The sequence below is a fragment of the Micromys minutus genome, assembly GCF_963924665.1.
Source record: "Micromys minutus genome assembly, chromosome: 1".
NCBI classification, from domain to species: Eukaryota; Metazoa; Chordata; class Mammalia; order Rodentia; family Muridae; genus Micromys; species Micromys minutus.
The window spans coordinates 102,793,883-102,814,736 of record NC_137969.1 but is presented as its reverse complement, the minus strand read 5'-3'; the positions used below and the strand labels follow the sequence as shown (position 1 = coordinate 102,814,736).

At 50.1% G+C, this 20,854-nt stretch overlaps 2 protein-coding genes across 5 annotated transcripts in view; both read right to left on the bottom strand.

Moving 5' to 3' along the window:
• SEMA4D (semaphorin 4D) overlaps positions 1-20,854 on the bottom strand; it is a 99,974-nt gene that overhangs the window by 2,760 nt on the left and 76,360 nt on the right. For 3 of the 4 annotated variants that reach the window (XM_080915635.1, XM_080915634.1, XM_080915636.1), the window contains 8 exons: positions 20,578-20,753; positions 20,335-20,491; positions 19,143-19,365; positions 18,029-18,144; positions 14,834-15,006; positions 14,714-14,757; positions 10,669-10,872; positions 1,703-1,912 (listed from right to left, as the gene is read on the bottom strand). In XM_080915635.1, the coding sequence (XP_080771761.1) occupies positions 1,703-1,912; positions 10,669-10,872; positions 14,714-14,757; positions 14,834-15,006; positions 18,029-18,144; positions 19,143-19,365; positions 20,335-20,491; positions 20,578-20,753 (1,303 nt within the window). Of the gene's footprint in view, positions 1-1,702; positions 1,913-10,668; positions 10,873-13,000; positions 13,331-14,713; positions 14,758-14,833; positions 15,007-18,028; positions 18,145-19,142; positions 19,366-20,334; positions 20,492-20,577; positions 20,754-20,854 lie in introns of all 4 variants that reach the window. The other variant, XM_080915637.1, reaches the window with a different exon arrangement.
• LOC308419836 (semaphorin-4D-like) lies at positions 11,000-12,990 on the bottom strand. The gene has a single exon (XM_080915668.1). The coding sequence runs from the start codon at positions 12,978-12,980 to the stop codon at positions 12,399-12,401; it is 582 nt and encodes a 193-aa protein (XP_080771794.1). The 5' UTR covers positions 12,981-12,990; the 3' UTR covers positions 11,000-12,398.

Here is a 20,854-nt window from a genome sequence, read left to right as displayed (position 1 = left end):
AGAGACAAACCTTGCATTCTATAAGAGCCAGGGGAAGGCGGATTGTAGCTCAATCTGAGATGTGCTGAACCCCAGACTGCTCCCTCAGCACCATGTACAACCTGTGCAGAGGACTTCTGAGGGCCTCAGTTCTCATTCAGACCCCCTGCAGTTCTGACCACTGGCTTCCCAGTGGGCACCAAACCATGCCTGATGTTACTTGGTCCAGAGCCCATGTTCTGAAAAGGGCAACCTGGAGAGAATAAAATTTGGGAGAAGGAGGTCTGTGCATAGTCTCTAAGGCAAAGAGAAGATCTCTAGCAGTGAGCCAGCAAAATGTAATAAAACCAAAAACTTCATTTCTAAAAGAACTGAGGTTCTTAGAAGGTAAAGTTGAGAAAATGCATGAGGAAGTAGAAAAGTGAGTGGCTCAACTCTTACCGCTTGGAAAAGATCCTGAACAAAGATGACGAACAGTGAACACGGTCAAGAAAATGCCCCTGAACAGGACAAACCCTGAATGCGCCGGTGGGAAAGTGTGCAAAGACCAAGCCATCTCAAATTATACAAGCTTTCAAAATGTTTGCTTCCATACACATGCCTCAATCTTGAGATTGTATAAAAATTAATCACTCAATAAAAGAAAATCAAACCCTTGATCCAACAGGACAGAACTCTGCTCCCAAAGTGACAAGCGATCCCAAAGCAAGAGTGCTGCATACCTGTTAGCCAGCATTCGGGAACCCCAGGTGGGAGGAAAGCCAGTTTGGGCTGCAGTGTGAGCGATTGCCTTAAAAAGCCACCCAAAAGTGACACGTTCGCTCTTCTGAGAGGCAGCTGAGGATGACAAGCCAGTGTGCTTCCTGCTCAGGAGTCTTTGGTAACTAAGTGTCCTGCCACTGGGAATCAGCAGAGGTACACCCCGTGGGAAGTGGAACACACGTGCACAGTGCAGGTCAGAGATCAATCCCAGATGTAATTTCTCAGGAGCCAGCCACCTTGTTTGGTGAGACAAGATCTCCCTGTGTCTTGGGCCTGCTGACTTGGCTATGCTGTTAGGCCAGTGACCCCCAAAGATCTGCCTGTTTCTGCCTCCCCAGCAATAGGATTACAGATGCATACCATCACACCCAGATTCTTTTACTACTGATTTCTTCTATTGAGAGCACACCCATGTTCACCTGTGTGTGGAAATCAGAGAACTTGGTGTCGGTTCTGTTTCTACTACATGGGTCTCAGGGATCAAACTAAGTCACTCACTTGGCAAACACCTTTACTGATTGAACCTCACAAACTCCGAACTCAGTTTTTCACTTGGGCTCTGGGGAACAAACCCTTCCAGCACAGCAAGCACTTTCTCAATAGCCTCATCTTGCCTTAGCTGCCTTTTTTAGTAACCTAAATTCAGATTTCCATATGGGAAAGTGGAAGACAAGCAGTGTATGGTATGTGAGCTGTGTAAGTGGTCTGCACATGTAACCACATAGTATCTAGTGTGTGTGTATGCAGGCATACACGACTGTGTGTCTGTCTGTAGTGCCTGTGTGCACATGTGTACATCAGTTCACCATATAACAGTGAAAAGTTAAATCTTCCCCAGCACAAGGCAGATAGGTTAATCCTCAAACTGAAGCTCCATGTCAGTGTCTTTAGACAGGCTGCATGGTAACCAGCATGGTAACCAGCCCCTAGAAGCGTTGCTGCCGGAGTGGACCACACTTACCATGTCTCATCACAGTGATATGAACCTTTGAGGTCTGGTTCCCTGCCGAGGAGAGGACAGAGCAGCTGTATTCAGTGGTCTCCTGGATGGTGTCCCGAAGCCAGCTGAGGGCATGGGCCCTGCCATCAGGCAGTGCATGGGTCTGCATAGGTACGCACGTCTCCAGGACATGCCTGTTCTTCTCCCAGATGAAGCGGATATCTGCTGGACCTGTGGGCACATAGACTCTCTCCACATCTCCACTCAAGACTCAAGAGAGCTGCATGGATGAAGGGCCATCTTGGTCCCAAACAGATAAGCAGTGACATGGGACAGCTTCCAGCTCTGTACCAGGTCTCCCCTGGAAAAGCTAAACACCACAAAGTATCACACCCAGCTTTAGACCTGGCCTCCCCATTAGGCCTCTAACATCAGGTGCCTTTATTCAGAGTACACTTGAATGCCCTGTGCCTTTGGGAATACACTGCCTCAACCTCTGGCTCCTTGCTTTGCACTGTGTACCCCTTACCCAGTGCAGTGCCCAGCAAAGTGTGGTAGGTAGCCTTTCTGTGGGTGTTTTTGAGCCCTGGTTCCACACGACTTCGAACTCCTGATATGCCTGGCTCCACCTTCCAAATGCCAGGATTTGTGTATCATCTCACCATGCCTGGTTCTTAGAGTTGGTATTTTTTTTTAACAGTAATTATTGAAAAGATAAAGACTATAGCCAAGTGTGGTGGCATATACCTTTAATCCCAACACTCAGGAGGCAGAGGCAGGTGGATTTCTGTGAGTTCAAGAGAGAGGTCTCTCTACATAGTAAGACTCTGTCTTTAAAAAAACAAAAAATCAAGACTAAGGCCACTTCCACCACACCCCATTCAAGGGGGCAATGTGGGTGACTTCAACTTGTCTGACACACAGGGTCCTGGCAAGTGGGTATGGCGGGCATCCAGTAGAAGAGAGAGGTTCTGTGACCCAAAACAGAACACGAGTGAACCTCAGACCCTTAATTTCTTACAGGGTGTCTGGGGGTTGTCATTTCTAGGGAATTGTAAAGAAAGTTTGAGTTCTGGTCATAGTGCCAAAACCAGTTGTGATGGCAACAGGTCACCTCGCTGTTAGTGTTGACTTATGGGTATGTATAGTCCAGGTCTTAGACTTCATCCTAGAGCCCCAGCGCTTCAGGCCACGCTAGGACAAGCTACACTCCACCCACCAGTAAGAAGGCAAAACAAAGCAGCTATTTACATGGTTCACTTCCTGACCCTACCTGGGACTTGGCTGAAAATGGCCCAATGGTTAAAACCAGCCTGGTGGTGATGCTACATTTCCTCTGCTAATGTTGCCAGGTATGTGATGTAGCAAGCTGAGCTGGGTAAGTCAGGACCCTCCAGCTAGATCCCGACACTTTCATCTACACACAGACACACACACAGATAGACCTGAATCCAGTTAAGCACCCCACTAACATGAACAAGGACCTCTTGCTGAGGGTCCTGGTTCTTGACAGTGCCTACATTTCCTTCAGCCTCCCTGTTCCTGATGAGCTGAGGTCACCTGAACGAATGTGGCAGAAGCACACACATCACATCGCCAAGGACAGCCCCTGCTTATGCAGAACACCTCATGAGGATGCGTCTTTAGGTTCCCTTGATGCTGACCCAGCCAGGCATGGAAGGTCGGCTTGACGGAAGACACTCGGGAGAAAGGAAATAGCGATCTCCACCTGGGGCTCAAAACATTGGGCAGCTGTGAGGCCAGGATGTATGGGTGGTTAAGGGGCCAAGGGTCGGAGAACATGCTCTGGGGAAGAAATGGTACTAGGCAGGGAGTTTGGACTTAAAAAAAAAAAAAAAAAAGACAGGCTATCGGGCTGGAGAGATGGTTCAGTGGTTAAGAGCACTGACTGTTCTTCCAAAGGTCCTGAGTTCAATTCCCAGCAACCACATGGTGTCTCACAACCATCTGTAATGCAATCTGATGCCCTCTTCTGGTGTGTCTGAAGACTACAATGTACTCATATACATTAAAGAAAAAAAAAAAAAAAAAAATCAAGTGTAGCCCAAGCCAGCCTTAACTTTAAGGAGCCAAGGATGACCTTGAGCTTGTGATTCTCATGCCTTTGCCTCCCACATGCTGGGGTTATAGGCTTACACCCCTGAACAGGTTGATGAAGTATTGAGGATCTAACCTAGGCTGCATGCTACGTGACCATTATACCAACAGGATCCCAGCCCCACACACTGGGCTTTCGATGATATTTTTAGTTTATTACTTTGGGCACGGAGTCTCCTCACTTCACCAACCTTGACACCTATTCATCTTCATCTGGTCCCCTCAGACCCCCAACAATTACTCCTGTGTTGTCACAATCTTTCCTCTGGAGCCGAACCAAGCACAACCACAACTGGACAATCCCAGGGACAAAGCCAAGGCAGTAATGCAGCTGGAGGGCCACAGGCAGTTTCTGTTAGTAACAATTAGGAAATGTCCTGGGGCGGGGGGTGGGACACACAAGTGGTAGAAAGCCAGTACAGTGACAGTCATTTTTTAAAAAAGGCAAAATAAAAACGTAGCACACACTGTTTGATGGGGCTCCAGAGGGTTAACAGAATGTAGTGTGTGCTAGGGTGGTTGGAGGTTGATGTCAATCAAGTGTCTTCCCCTATTGCTTGTCACTATATATTAAAGCAGGTTCTCAACTAAACCATGAACTCATTGAATCAGCTAGACTGGCTAGCCAGCCTGCTCCAGGATCTTCCTTTCCCGCCTCTGGAGCACTGGGCTTATAGGTGGGCTATTGGAACTGCCTGCCAGACATAAAGTGCACGCTGGGACCAAACGTCTGGTCCCCATGTCACACAGCAAGTGCTTTGCCCAGTGAAAAACCTCCCCAGACTGGGGATTGGTTTTATTTTATGTGCATGGGTGTTCTGCTGGCACACACAAGCATGCAGTGTCGAAGGTGGCATTGGATCCACTGGAACTGGAGCTGCAGGTCGTGTGAGCCACCATGTGGGTGCTGGGAATCAAACCCATGTCCTTTCCAAGAGCTCTTAATCACCGATGTATCTCTCCAGCCCCTTGAATTTTTAAAATATGTTCCCAAGAACTTATGAATAAAAAATATAAATCAGTGTTACATTTGTAATTTTAAAAAAGCCACAGAGACAGAACTGAGCTGGGTGTGGAGCACACCTGTAGTCCCAGTATTCAGGAGGCAGAGACAGAGGGTTAACTGTAAGTTCAAGGCCAGCCTGAGCTATACAGTAAGTTCCATAATTCCAGGCTGGCCAAGGGACCATGCTAAGGTTCCGTCTTTAAATAATTTTAAGAATTAAAAGGCAAACAAACATACATAAGATCAGGAACATGCCAGTCTCTGAGGGACATTCCAAAGGTGTTCAAGAAGCATCATGGCTACCCATCTGGCTGCAGACTACTGAACAAGCCCTGTAGACTTAAAAAAAAATTCTGTAATTTGCTTTCTACTCAAGTGTTTTCAATTGTAGCCACTGCCAACGCCATGCATTTACAGGCACATAGGAACACATCTGCATGCATACGCAGACATTCGTATACAGGTGCCCATCAACTGGGGAGCACAGTTGGTGTCATTCCTTAGTGTGTGCAGGGCCATCACTTCTAGATCCCTGAGGACATCCAAAGACATCTTTGCAGAAAACCTACACGTACCTCTTCCTGAAGACTTTGAATCATTTCTAGATTTCTCAGAATGCCTAATACTACACAGACACTACTTAAATAGTTGTGAAACTGTCTAGGGAACAATGGCATGACAGAGCCTGTATAGGTCCAGGACAGGGGTAGCTTTGTGGATTTGGATTCATAGCTGGTAGGATCCTGGGTGTTACCTGCAGATCTTAGGGCCAAGCACTTCCTTCTGCATAATCCTCAGTGCCTTTCACGGTACCATATTGTATTAGCCATTCCTCTGCAGGTGAGCATCAATCTACAATCCAAGTGGAAGAACTAATTCTTGAGGCGTTACAACCAAAGAATGAATGTGAGACACTAACTCCAACCTCGGTCACAGAATTCTGACTCTGGAGGATTCTCATCACCGAACCCTCTGACAGAGAATCCAGGGAGCTTGAGTTGGAGGGAATCCCCAGATCCCATGAACAGGAAGAACACTGAATTGCAAAGCTCCTGAAAGACTCAGTTTGTGCTGGGAGGCAGAACCAAGCAGGCCACACTGGCCACACACCCCACACCACAGTACCTATAGACTTCAATGTGGCTTAACGGTCAGGCATGAAAGGGGTGAAGAGGTACTTACTCTCTGTTGGCTCTTTAACTATCCAAGTCCTTCTGGTTGCGGAAATCAAAGAGAGGGAGAAGGCGTGTTAAAAGCAGTGGGCAGTGGGTGGTAGACCCAGAACCGGACCTGTGTGGCACATCCCACTCAATGGGGTTCCTAGAGTTCTTTCACCCATGTCCCAGCTAGGGATTCACTGAAGCTAACAGTTGCTTTTGTCTTGTGCTTCCTGCCGCATATATCTCCATGGGACGTAAATACTGTCAGCCTCACAAGATCTAAGATCACCTAGGAGATATGCCTCTCCGTGCGCCTGTGAAGTTGGCCACGGTGGTAGACACCTTTAATCCCAGCAGCCAGGAAGCAGATTCAGGAGGATTTCTGGGAATTGGAAGATACAAGTTTTACATAGTTCCAAGCCAGCTGAGGCTACACAATGATATCCCCCAGGGGGTGTTGAAGTATAATCTGAGCACCGACAGGGCCACTGCTTCCTGGCTATAGGGACATGCCTCTGCTACATTCCATTTCTCACATTGTGAACCACAATTAAAACCTCCCCTTAAGTTGCTTTGGTCAGGTATTTGGTCACTAATTTGACACACACACACACACACATGGGCTCTTCTTGACATCAAGTCAGTGGCTGCTAAGCCTCCTGGGAAGGAATCTTACCCACCTGTCCCCATGGACTGGACACTCCCCAAAAGCCTGCACTCTGGCCACAAGGGCTCTTTCAAAGCTTCCCTCAGCTTCAGGGTCCCACTCTGCCATCCGCTTTCAAGCAAGACAGGTTAGCAGTCTAGGACCAGGCAGAACTTTCAGCATAATTTTTTTTCTAGAAACTTCTCTCATACTGTAGCCTCAGATTTCATGAGTTCTCCCCAGCCATTAATCCAGACAGTTGCTAGCTCAGATGGCACCCTTGCCACCCTGGAATTTAGATCAAGTACAATCATGTTGGTTACCTGTAAGGGAAGGATTAAGCTTGAGGCCCTCTCCCTGTCTCTGTCCCAGACACCTCATTGTGCAGGTAATCGGACTGCACCTGGTAGTATTGAGAGATGATCTATCTCACCACCAATGGCAACCTAGGACTGTGGACTGAAACAAGCCCTCAGAATGAGGAAGCTGAGCTCTGGACACTGGGGGAAAAGCTCGAGGACCAATCTGATGCTCTCAGCCAACATCATCTACATCTAGGATGGATTAATGAATTGAAGCAGCAGGTGTACTCTGGGAAATGTTATAGCTCCGAGTCTCATGATAAGAGTCATGTGACCTTTAACACACCCACCCCTTGAAAGACCAGAACCAGGAAGAGCCCCAATGGCTGAGGATGCTCTTAAAAATGGATATGGGAAAACACTTTCTGGCATGCCCTTGCCCTCCTTGAGAAAGAGAGGTACCAAGGATTCTACTTTCTCCAGCCCCACCCACTTGACCATCCACAGAGGCCTCCGTTACTACGACAGGAAGTAGGAGAGAGGGACCCTAAAAGTCTCTGAGCCCAGAGCCTGATGCTGCCCAGACCTCAGGAGGCCCCAGAGAGGAAGTAGCTTTCATAGTCCCCACTACCCTGACTCCTCAGCTCTCTTAAGGGGCCCCAAATCCATACCCTGAACAGGGGCCAACTGAGGGGACTGGAAAAATGTACAGGTGCTTGACCTGGAACCTCAAGTGGTAAAAGCAGTTTGCTTATGCTCTTTGTGAAGAACCTCAAGTGAGCACCTTATGTTTGTAGGGTTTGTACACACATGGTGTTGAGTGGTACATTTATGGTGTGGACAATTTGCAGCATGGGTGGCTTTGTGTGATGCATGTAGTGTTTAAGGACTGAGTACATAGTGCATACACGTATGTGTAGCATGGTATGTGGTGTGTTTTGATATGGTACATGTGGTATACATAGGAAGCATGTATGGCATGATGCAGTCAGTGTATGTGGTGTATGTGGGGTGTGACATATAAGGTGTGAAGTGTGTGGTGCTGGGGGTTATGTGTGATGTGAGGTATATGTGTTGTGTGCAGCGGGTAGTTGTATGTGTTGTGTTGGGGTGTATGTGTGATCTGTATGTGGTGGGGGTTATGTGTGGTGCCTGGCTTATGTGGTGTGTGTGGTATGATGTAGTGTGTGTAGCATTGCACATGTGGGGTTTGTGGGGTGATGTAGTATATATGTGTGGTGTGGCATGTGCTGTATACATATGCCAACCCATAGCAGCCTGCAGCAGGACAGAATAATCGTGAAACTACCAGTGATGTTGGGACACCTGGGAAGCAACTGCAGTTAAGGTCAGACAGTGCAGTGGCTCCAGTCCCCCACACACCTGGCTGGGCATGCCAGGACTTCAGTGCTGGCCTGCAGACTCGGGCACAAAGACTTGAGAAAGACAGTGCCTGATCCTTCTGCCCTTCCTGGCACTAAAAGGGAATTCCTGTAAGCTTTAGGCTGTGGGCAGCCTGACCTTCCCCTCGCCATGCTTGGGGCAGCTCTTGTGTCTCTGGATGCTACCTGGCCTGGTTACCTCACTTGGATATGCAGAAGAGGGTGTCTGAACTGCCCCATACCCTGGTAAAACACTCATCCAACCCAAATGGCCCTGGGTGGGAGCAGGAGTGGGCAGACCAGTTCTGAGTGCAAGCCTTGCTCTCTGTTTGACCTCTGATCAACTCTCTGGAGGGGTGAGGCTCCCCAAGATAGCTCAGAGTCACCCACAGAGCTAGAGAGGGCACCAGGACACACGCCAAGGAACTGAGGAGTCCCCGTTCACCCTCTCTTTAAGTCTCGTGTTCTAAAAACAGCTTGCTAGGCCTTTAATCAGCCAGCCCCAAGCCACTTAGAGCAATCATACAAACAGCTGTTTTAGGAGAGAGACAAACCCAGGTCAAGGCTCCCAACTTGCCCTGCCCTGCCCCGGGCATGTAGGAAGGGCTGTGGTTGGGTTAGGAGAGCTGACTGTGGTCTCTTCTTAGCAGACATCAGACAGACCTCAAACATACAATGCTTTTTGTAGCAAACTTATAGGGAGTTTAGCTCAAAGCCACATGGCCTCTGCTTCAGATAAGATTGTCTGCAGACTCAGATCCAACCTGCTGCCTGCTCAGAGACTGCAGAGGTCCCTGCGGGTTCACACCATCGAAGCCTGCCCAGCCATAACCAACAATGCTTATCACCAAGCCTTTCCCTAAGCTGCCGTGCTCTGGTGGAGGACAGGAAAGAAAAGAGAGGCCACATGTGGTCAAATGTTTGTGGGAAAAAAGTGATGGGAGAAAAAGAGGGCAAGGGAGGAGGATTTGGTTTGCTCAAGACAGACACTCTGTGTGTGTGTGTGTGTGTGTGTGTGTGTGTGTACCTGTAGATGCACGCAAAGACCTGAGGCTATCAAGAACCAGAGACAAAGTCTGTCAATCCAACCCAGAGCACTGCTAAGTGGCTAGGTTTGGCAGCCAGCATGCTCTGGGGACCCCATCTCCACTTTCTAAGGTTGGAATTACAGGTGGGCCACCAGCACTTTGGTGGGGTCTGGGGACGAGAACCCTGGCCCTTACACTCTCACATTTAATCACTGAGAGGCTCCAAGTTCAGTCCTCAGCATTTATGCCAGATGATGTACAACCATGTGTGTGACTCTGGCTTCAGGACATCCTTTCTGCCCCTTTATGTACTCACATACATGTACACACGCATAAATAAATGGCCCATCTTAAAATACTCAGCGGAAGAACAAGCAGGCGTCTATATGAAGGCTTGCTCCAGAGCACCAAGCACAAGATTGGGACCACTGGGCACAGTGACACACACCAGGAGACTCAGAAACTTGGGGAGGGAGGCGGAAGCTCAGGTGCCCAGTGGCAGCAGCCTGGGCAGCCACAGAGTAAGATGCCCAACTCAAAAAGACTATCAGCAATATGTCTTCACTGATGTTGTCACGGTTTGCAGATCCACAGTAACCGCTGTCCACCCTCTGGAGCCTCCATGGGGTTACCAGCTGCCAATGGCATATTGCAGTCACAGCAAACAACCCCGGGATCCTAGAGCTAATTTAACAAAACACACGGCACTTTTAAGTTCTTCAGCGTTTCGATAATTAAAAAGCAATTTTAAGATAAAGCAGATTGGTTTTTCCTTGTGTACACAGGCCAAAGCCCACAGGTAGAGATGGAGGCGCTGAGCGTTTTTCAAGAGTATACATCCTTATGCAGCACAGAGAGAAAGCCTCCCCTTTACGGGTTTTATGCCTTTTTTATGTACTTATCTATGCTACAACTGGGACCTGGTACATGTTAAGTCACACATTTTACCAGTGGATATATCCCTATTCCTATTTTAAAATTCCAAGACAGAGTCTTGCTAAGTTGCCCAGGCTGGCCTTACATTAACCTCCATAACCCAGGTTAGCAAACCATGGCCTCATCCGGCTCACGGCTGTCCTGTAGTCCAGTTTTCTGACATCCAACAGTGGCCACGCTACACTGACCGCTGCTTCTGCGGCACAGCAGCCAAAAGCTCAGAAGATCCAACACCCGTACCTTTACTGCAAGATGCTGGATGACCCCTGCGGTAGGTAACCACAGCAACAGTTTCAAGCTGTGGACAGTTTATCCTGGGATGAACGTCATCTCAGGCACAGCTAGGGAAGCAGTGAGTGTTAAGGACACAGTGAGGAGACAGCCATGGACTCTCAGGCCCTCGACTCACCTGTGGCCTGGCAGAAGAGGTAGAAGGTCCCCAGCGCTTGCACCTTCTGTGCCTGGTCACTCAGGAAGGGTGGCAGCAAAGTGACTTGCTTACGGCTGTTGGGCCCCAAGGCCAAGGCAGGCCAAGGGCTTCTGGGAGAAGATGAGTCAGGGCCCAGACAGGATAGAGAGGAGCCAGAAGAAGGGAAGGACTTAGGAGATGAGGCTGCGAGACAGAGGACAGAAAAGAAGGCACTGAGGAAGAAGTCATCAGAACCGTTCCCATGGAGGAGAAGGTAAAGCAAGAAGCTGGGCACATGAGATGAGGAAAGACACGGCCCCAGGACCACCCCCATCCAGGGCCATCACAGAGCGACAGGAGGCCCACACAGCCTCTACTAAGACAAGGCTGGCCCAGTCAACGATAAAGCTTCTGGTTTATTTGGGTACTTTTCCAAATGTGCACAGTTCCAAGTAGAAAAATAAAAACAAAGTAAATCTTTTATAAACACAAATGTTTACACCGAATGGTAGATCATGTCATGCTGAAGATGAGCGTCTACACAGCACGGGGAATCCAGAGTTCATCACCCTCTACATGGAATGAATGTTCCACACACAGTAAGTGAGAAGCAAATGTCAGGATCGTACCACCCGTGAGCGTCCCGAAAGACTGGCAGGAGTCGGGCAGCAGCAGCCGCTGCCGCCGCCCACACGGGACATCGAGGTCACCATCTGAGGCTGGGAGCCCAACTACCCAACCCATTTCTGTCTTCCGTGGACAGTCAAGGCGGAAGTCCAAGGTCAGTGGTGAGAGGTGGAAACAGGGAGAAACAGGATGTAATCCTCATGAAGACGCCACCCGTCAGGGCAGGAGGTGCCAAGAAGCAGGACCGTGGGGTATAAGCCCCCCTCCCCACACAGGGCTAGCTCAATTGTCACCTGCAGCCACTGGGCCACCTGCCCTCACTCAAAACCCACCTTGTGGATGTATGGCAGGGAAAAAGAGGAAAAGTAAAAGTTCATAGAGAAAATCCTTCAAAATGAATATGATTTAAAAAAAAAAAAACCTAAAAAAACAAAAACCCCACCAAAACAAAAGGGTGAGTAAGCTCAAAAGACAGTTTTAGGCCTACGTTCCAACAGCCGGAAAGAATGAATTTAGCAAAAATAAGTCTATCCCTGAGAATCTTAAGCAACATAGCCATTTTTTCTCAATATATAACAACAAAACGAAAAATTCTAGAAAATGTTCTTTGTCTTCTCATGAATATTAAAACATCTCCTCTGGTAATTAAAAAAAAAAAAAAAAAAAAAAAGACCTAAGGCATCAACACAATAGGAAAAATAATCAAAGTGAAAGAGAAAATCGTGCCATCTGAGCAGCAGGAGATAAGTTACCAATCTGATAAACTAAAAGGTCATTTCCAATCTGGAATTAAAATATCCTTCAGTGGCTGCAACGAGAAGCAGAAGAGGAAGGGGCTTTTCTTCGCAGCCCACGGAGGTGGCCGTGTCTCCCCCAGGACACAAAGGGCTCAGCACATAAGCACTCCAACAACTGTAGGATGAGACTTGGAATGGATACTTGTTTCCCAAAAGGACAAAGGGGACGAGTCACAGGCTCAACCCAAGATAAAAAGAGACAAAGGACTGAGGCTGGCAGCACAGTTGACAAGACTCGGCTACTGAATAGGCTCAACACAACACTCTCCACAAAGACGACGGGGCACGGGCTGGGACATGCCAGCCTCAGTCCCCGTCAGCGTCAGCGTCTGAATCTGCAAACTTCAGTTCACACTTGACATCAAACGGTTTGTCCCTGGCAGAGAGATCGTCGATGCGTTGCGAGTCCTCTCGATCTGTGGGGACTTTGCTGGTGATGGTGTCCTGCTCGGTTTCGTAGCCAGTATCCAGGGCTGGCTTGGGCTGGTCGCCGTTCTGCTGTGAGTAGCTCCCGGGCTCTACCAGCGTCTCCTTCACACTCTGTTCCAGGTCTGAGAAGTCTGACTTGGGTTTTTTCTTTCCAAGCAGCAGGGCTGAGCGGAATTTTAAGCACTGTCCGGGCAGGTAACCCTTGTAGCAATTGTAGGCAAAGAGGCAGAGGAAGAGGACAAAGAGGAAGAGGAGAAGAGACATGAGCAGGCGGTTGTCACTGGACTTGAGATACACCGTCTTCTCTGAGTGAAGCTGGGGTACCGTGTTGATGACCATCTTTGGTTCACAGGGCGCGCCAGTGGAGGACGACTTGGGAGGTAGGGTGGCGGCCCTGGGAGAGGTTACCCACAGAGCCGGTGTAGGGGGAGAGGACCCCTGGGTAGATGCCACCAGCATTTTGGATGTGATTCTGCTACCTTCTGTCTGAGCAGCGTGTGAGGTAGGTGATGTGGGGATCCGAGATACCATCTTCACTTCCAGGATGTGCTTTGCGAGCAACTGGGAGACCGTTTTATTCCTCACCCTTTCCTCTGACAGACACTGGTACACGCCGCTGTCTCCATCCGACAGGTTAAATATGAGCAGGTGCTTCCCGCCCACAAAGCCATACTTGGGGCTCACAGCCTTCACCTCGCCGTTCTGGAACGTCCACACCACCCGGGCCAGGTTGGACTTTTGGAAACATTTGAGTTCTGCCGTGCCACCGTGCTTGAAAAAATGCTGACGTAAGCGTTCTTTACTTTCATCTGGAACATCAAAATAAACGTGCTCACCGTCAACAACCAACTTCGTCTGCTTGCTCAACTGCTTTTCAAAAACAGGTCAATACCCGAGGGACGGCATGAGGCTTCCACCCACTGGAGCCAGGTGCAATCTTCGGGACCAAGGTAAAGACATCCGAGATCCCATAGCTGCCCCACCCCCCCCCAACCCCACAGTGAACGAACTGCAGATGGCTCTGAGAAATTCTCTTCTCCCCCTGGCCCTGGAGAAAACTCAGCAGGCTGGGCACCACTCAGCTCGCTCACCTACAGCGGCACCCAGTCAGCTGACAAACACTTCTGCTACAAGCCAGCTAGCAGCCAGGGACCCTCTTCTTATACATCTCTTACATCCTGATGTGGCACAGGGCTGGGAAGTACTGGGAAGGCAGACTAGAATCCTGGTAAGATTCTATGCCTACCTCTGGTCACAGCCATTCCCCGACAACCAGCCATCAGCAGTGGGGACCCCAAGAGGACCCCAGAACTAATTACAACTGTGTCTTTTGTCTGAAACATGGGAGATGGAAAAATCCTTTGGGTTTGGGAATATCTGCGTATATAAAATGAGACAACTATCTTTGGAAGGGGACCAAGGTCTAAGCATGAAGTCCTTTGTCATTTGGGACACCTGACACATGTGGCCTGAAGGGAATCTGATGCCATTCTCTGTGTGCGGTGTTATTTATACAGAAAGAGGCCAGAAATCTGAGTGTCGTCCTCAGGGAGCAGTTACCCTTCTTTGTCTTTTTCTCTGATGGGGTCTCTCAGTTGTCCGGTGCTTGCCAAATCAGCTAGGCTGTGTGAGGCCAGCAAAATCCAAGGATCCACCGGCCTCACCCTTCTTAGGGTTGGGATCACAAGCACGAACCACCATGCCCAGCTGTTTCACGGGTTCTGGGGATCGAACTCATCCTATCACCCGAACCATCTCCCCAGCGTTAAGATACTACTTTCTAGGGTAAGAGTTTCTCCTTGAAACTTAACACTGTTCCACACTGTTCCCGAGTACTGTCTTTAGATTAGGGCTATCCAGCCATACCCAAGGACTCCTTCCCTTCTCAATTTCTAGTAGGCTCCGGTTTTGTCTACGGGGCCCGGCTAAGCAGAACGGAAGAGTTTGGTGTGGGACAGGGCATGCTTTCCAGTGAAGCGATACACCCCATGTAGCTTTGAGCACTCTTTCTGTAACCAAAGGGACAGAGAAAGATCACAGGTCCACCCTAAGGAGAAGTCACAGGTCTGCTGCATGACACTTGACTTCTGTTCGGGGAGGAGAAAGGAAGAAAAATCGCACGGGGACACCACGGAACTGATGCTCCAGGAACTTTGCCAACCCAAGGGCGGAAGCAAAGGAGATTCACTCACCCAGGCACGAGGATGTGTCACCATTCATGTCCTGAATCCAGCCCCTAAAAGACAGCAGGCGCACATTACTCTCTAGCTTGTGCTCGGGGCATAGGCACACAGTCTCATCCATAGGCATACCTGCTGGAGCCCTCTGCCTGGGGCAAGGTAACACAGGCCTTAGTGGCTGGGTTCCAGGCGCAGTAGGGGTCCCGTGCCAGCACACAATCTTCACAGCTCGAGTGCTTTCCACAGAAGGCCAGGGGAGCCTGGACTACTCCTGAGTTGGAGCCGGCGTAGACAAACTTCCTCCCCTGTGCGTGAGAGACAGACAGCAGGTGTGAGGACTCAGGCACTGGGAGGGGCCGCTAGCTTCCCCACCAGCTCCTGGGAGGACACAGTGCATTCAAGCCCCGCATGGAGGAAAGGGCTTCCCTGACTCAGCACAGGCCACAAGGCCTGCCTGCCAAGACCTAAACGACAGTGACCTGCTTTACAGTGTCACCTTGACACACTTGTGGGGCAGAGAACCGCAGCTGGGGAATTGCCTACATCAGATTGGCCTGTGGAGATGCCTGAGAGGCATTTTCTTACTTGCTAAGTAATGTAGGTGGGTTCACCCAATTATTTGCTAATTAACCAGGGTAGGTGGACTTTGTAAGATGGTAGTTAAGCAGAAGCCAGAGGACAAGTCAGTAAGCCGTCTCTTTCAGTTCCTGCCCTGACTTCCCTCAACGACAGACCTGGAAGTGCGAGCCAAAACAAATGCTTCCCTCCCCAAGCTGCTTTCGGACAGAGTGGTTTGTCACAGTGACAGAGGAGAGCAAACTAAGACAGAAATCTTGTATGGAAATACAGGGTGTCTGTGTCCCAGGATGATTCAAATGCCACCCAAGGAATCGCGGAGCCTGGGATCCGACGCCATCTGGGGTTGGACCTATGGCTGAGCGCGCTCACTCCTGGAGCAGCATCTCTTCTAAAAAGACAATTCTGTTCCTGTTTCTGCCCCGTTGAAACATGTCCTCCTGGAGGGTGGAGAGAGGCTCACAAGACTCAAAGCAAAGGAAATGTGGGAAGCCTGACAAGCTGTAAGATTCACAAGGCCCCACTCGCCCAAGCTTAAATAAGCAGTACCCAATTGCTGTCAGAGAGGAGGCCGCCCTGACGAGCTGCCTACTACTTGTGCAGGGAGTTCCGCGGATGCGGCTTTTGTGAATGCCACTTATGCTGGGGTAGGCTGTTGATGCAGCTGCCTCTGAGCCACCCACGGGCTTGTATACCATCCCTCCTTAGTCCCCTGTAGCTAATCCCCCCAAAACTCACTGGCTCCCTGAGCTCAAATGGTCTGTCCTTGGTGCCCTACCTGGGGTGAGGAGACTTTCATCTGTGTCTTGAGAAAACCCACATAACAGCCCTCTCCAGCTGCTTCCCACTCCTAATTTGACACCCTCACTGCTCTCCTGGACCCTCTGTAGGTGGCATAGCACTGCAGCTGGAAGCCAGAGGTCACAGCCTTTAAATACCAGTCTTGTCTTGGGCCAGACAGCAGGTACCTGTGATAAGGACATGTCCTTATCATTCATCTCTGAATCCAGCATGCCACTGTGACCATGCCTGTCAACACTGTGCAAAGAACAAACGAAAGGCCATCACAAACTTAATCCGGTGGGAGACACTGCCACGTGCCTTCTGCTTGCCTGCATCTGTGAGCAAAGAGCCGCTAAAACAGGCCATGGCGCCCCCGTGTAACTGCACAGAGCTCAGCACCCGCAAGGTTCTGACTTCCGGGACAGGCATGTGCCATGTCACTGGCTGCAGGCCAGGGCCAGCATCGCACCTGGGGCTGGCAGGAGCCTAGCACATGGGTGAGACTGATAGACCCTTGGTATCTGACGTGACCAGCTACCTAAAGAGAACTGAATGGCAAACATGGGGCCCACAGATGTGCAGTCCACAGGGAAAGGTAACACCAGGCCACAGAATTCAGCAGTGTCCCAGAGCCAGGCATCAGAGACAAGGGCAAGAGGCTAGCACTGGCATTTGAAGCCAAAAGTGTGACCCTGAACCCATCTGCCCAGCAGGTTACAGCAGAGTCCTAGCAAGGAGAGGGAGCACCTCTGGCCAGCAGGCATAAAGCAGTGCAGGTGGCAGCTGATCCTGCTCCTGGTTTTCCCTGGGTTCAGTGCTGCCCAAAGCCAGTCTTCAGCACTGGGGGGGGGGGGGGGGGGGGGGCGCCTTATGTGCCCTCCAAAGTCACATTAACGAAAAGCTTACACAGAGTGACCACTTTATAAAGATCATACAGAGGCACATGGCAGCATGCAGCATAGTCAGGATTTGGAGACAGCCCACATTCTAAACCTCATTACTCTAGATGTAAAATGTGGTGTCCAACATCTTCCCAAGGCCAGTGAACAAGAAACAAGTTCCAACCAGTGGACCAGCACCCGGGCCAATTCTGTACACCCCACCACCTAAAGGACTTTTATGCATTGTTTTATTTTTGCAATGGGGCTTCACTTAGTTCAGGCTGGCCTTGATCTTGCTATGTGGCTGATACTAGCCTTGAACTCCTGATCCTCCTGCCCCCATGTTCTAAGGTCTGGAACTCTAGGTATAAACCACCCCACCCCACTCAGGGGCTTAAAAAATATTTGATTACTTAGTTTATTTTTAAGACAGGGTCTCTCCCTACATAGTTCTGGCCTGGAACACACTATGTAGACCAGGCTGGCTTTGAACTCACAAAGATCTACCTGCCTCTGCCTCCCGAGTGCTGGGATCAAAGGTTTGCACTACCACCGCCTGGATGGAGCTTTTTATGAAAACTTCAGGTGATGCAGAGCTTGGGCTTTAAAGGGCAGGTATGGTTTTCTGTGTGTTTCCATGGCTTGTGGGAGCCACAGTGGAGAACTGAGCACCCATGGCTAAGGCCTCTACAAAGCCTGCCCAATGCACAGGACGGTGTGGCAAGAGCTCTACTGGGTGACCTGTCATTTCTCCTCACAAATTAGCAAAAGGGCCGTGTCCCACCTGCACTGTCTGCATTCTTTCAGGTTTGAGGCATGAAGACATTTTCCCAGGTTAGGGGCCTTCCACAGGTTCCGGTGTCTTAGTGCATTCAACCTCCCTGGCTCTGCCACGCCTCCTCCTAAGCCTCAGATCCCATGGAAGGATGCTGTGGCAGTCCAAAGGCCAGCTCACTTGGGCCAGGAATACCAGAGGCTGCCAAGCTCAGAGGCTGCCAAGCTCTGAGAGACCATCCAAACCGGTCCTAGTCACAGAGCACCTGGGCCCGCCCCCAGAGCGCCTGGGCCAGCCCCCAGACCCCATTACCTTCTTTGATGAGAGCAGCAGAGTTAAGACCGGTTCAAAGTCCTGGAAGAGTTGGGTCTCCTCCACAACATGTACCTCTTTTGCAAGGATCACAGCTTTATGCAGAGCTCCCCGGTCTGCAAGGTCAAAACACAGGTGAGCAAGGAGGCCCTGGAGGGAAATGCCAAGGGTGCCTGCCATACTGGTGAGTTTCAAGTGTCAACGTGGCCTGAGGAGCTGCCTAGATCCTTCTGGCTGGCTAAAGTGTCTGTAGAAGGCCCATCCCATGGACAATGATAAAAGAAAGCTATCTAGCTAGGCGTCAGCAACCCAGCAAGCAGACAGCGTAAGTACATGTAGTTCTCTCTGCTCTGGACTATAAATATGGTATGACGAGCTGCCAAGTTCCTGTCCCAACTTCCCCGAAATAACAGACAATACCCTATGCTATAAGCCAAATAAGCCCTCTTCCCCTAGGTTGCTTCTGTCAGGGGGCTTTAGCAGAGTCTCCTTCCTTGCCAGCAACCACTCACATTGTGGATAATCAAGTCATCCCCTTGATGGGGCGCTCAGCAGAGAACAGCTCTGTCCCATGGTGGATTCCAACGACCTTCACCAACAAGGTCACACCGTCACACCTGAGCCACATTCTGTGTAAGGTGGCTGTTTGTGCTCCACGGGTCCCCCATGAGAGGTTAGGGGCCCAGATAGGCAAATGTTCGAGCCATCTGGGAAGCCCTAGGGTAGCCCCTGGGGCTCTAGCAGCTGTTAAGCTCCAACTCGCCATCTCCATCCCGGAAGACTTGTACCTCCAAAGGCAGCTAAGGGCAGGACAGAACTTGGCTCCAAGAAGGGGGCAGAGTCTCCCACTACCAATTAGGAAATACCGGACCATCCCACTTGTCCCATAACAACAGGGACTATTTAACTCCACTCCAGCCCAGGTATGGGTTGGGGCTTGCATTAGTAACCAGTGCCCCAGGTGCCTGATAGTCACAGAGTCTCATAACTCCAGGCGTTGTGATGCTTCAGAAATGAAACCTCTTCAGCTATTATAAACCTTTCTGGCACCTGGAGCTACCAGATCAACCCACAAATGGCTAAGTCAGTTTCCCCATCTTACCCAGGAACCCACCTGTGCTGATGAACATGATGTCATAGAAGGTCCCATCCAGGGCCTGGGTCCTGTCTACCACTATCTGGGTATAGTTTACATCCTTTTTGATCAGCTTCGGCCTGTTGTCTATCGGGGTCACCGAGTCGTCCATCAAAGGGTGGTCTTTTACAAACTGTAGCGTTTTGTCTGGGAGATTCAAGGAGCTGGTGTAGTTGGCTGCCCGGGCTTCACTGTCGATACACTGTGGGGTAAAAACACCATGGTCACACGGCCACTTAGGGCACAGAAGAGAAGCCCTCCTGGAGGGTCACAGTCACACTTCTCCAAAGAGGAACAGGGGCTAAGGTGGCCTCCCCAGAAACAAAGAGCTGTGGTTTTAAAGTCTAGTCACATGACATAATTGTCTTAGGATCAGTGGAGGAATTAGTAGTTGACAAAAACACTTAGCAAACGTCTCAAATTAAAAAGCATTAATTTCACAGCTTTTCTGGGAGAAGAAAGTATGCCAAAGGAAGCTTGTTTTTACACACACACACACACACACACACACATTCTATCTAAGTAGCACAAAAGAAAGAAAGGTTGGAAATTTTTTTGTTTTTTTTTTTTTTTTTTTTTTTGGTACTAGCTCCCTCACCATGTCTCACTGAACACAACATGCACATGAGGATAGGCAGGTGTCAAGGCCACACACCCACAGAGAAGTCTGTCCAGGGAGAGCTTCCAGAGCCAGAGAGGGCGACATCCAAAAGCCACCCCCCCCAACACACACACCCATTCACCGAGTGGCAACGACCTTCAGGCAACCCTAGAATTTTCTTTACTAATTCACTGGATCTAGGAGGAAGGAATATGATTCCTGGTATCTAATGGACAGGCTGCCTGAGGAAACAGCCTAGGCTGTGCTGACAAGAAGGTTTTTCTCTGTGGGAAACGGGAAATGGAGCAAGCCGGCCATTGTGCAATGTCCATTTCAGAAGAGCCCGGTGGTACATTCTCTCCTCCGGGCAGCAAGGATGAGACCTGTTACCCAATGCAGAAGAGATGAGGAAAGAGGAGCTTCCCTATTCACCCCAGGCCCAGCAGCCACTTAGCCCAGCGCCATGGTTGCCATGAAGCCTGTTGCTAGGAGCCTCTGGGACCTGGGTGGTTGGGGCCTTGAGATCCAAAGAGAAGATGAGCCCTACCCAGAGCCTAAGACCCCGCTTACCGCTCCAGGCCGGGGGCTGGGCACTGGGCCATTGTAGCGCACCCACTTGGTGTGAGACTGCTCCACTGTGGCACTCTGCATGTATTTTCCACGGGAGAAGACAGCCTCTACTGTGGCCAGTGTGTAGGCACAGACTGCCGACAGACCCACATTGTTCCTGTGGAGGGGAATCCGTGAGAGTGTCAGGAGGGTGGGGGGGTCACCAGGGTGAGCAGGCCCCGACTGCCAAGGGAGCTGACTCACAGCTGTGGGGTGAAGACTGCATAGAACACAGGTTCCTTGAGGCCTGGGGCCCTCAGCACAAACACATCCTGAAGTATGTTGAAGACCAGGCCACTCTCCGGCCTGGAGCAGATCAGTCTGGCCTTTAGGAAGGAGGTCCACTTTTTCTGCAAAGTCCGCAGGCCACCCTGGTCACCCTGGAATTCCAGAGACAACACATGGTAGAGGCAACACAGATGGCCAACCACAGAAACAGGGGTCCCCAGCCACCAGCCCAAGACTGCTGCAGATACGTATG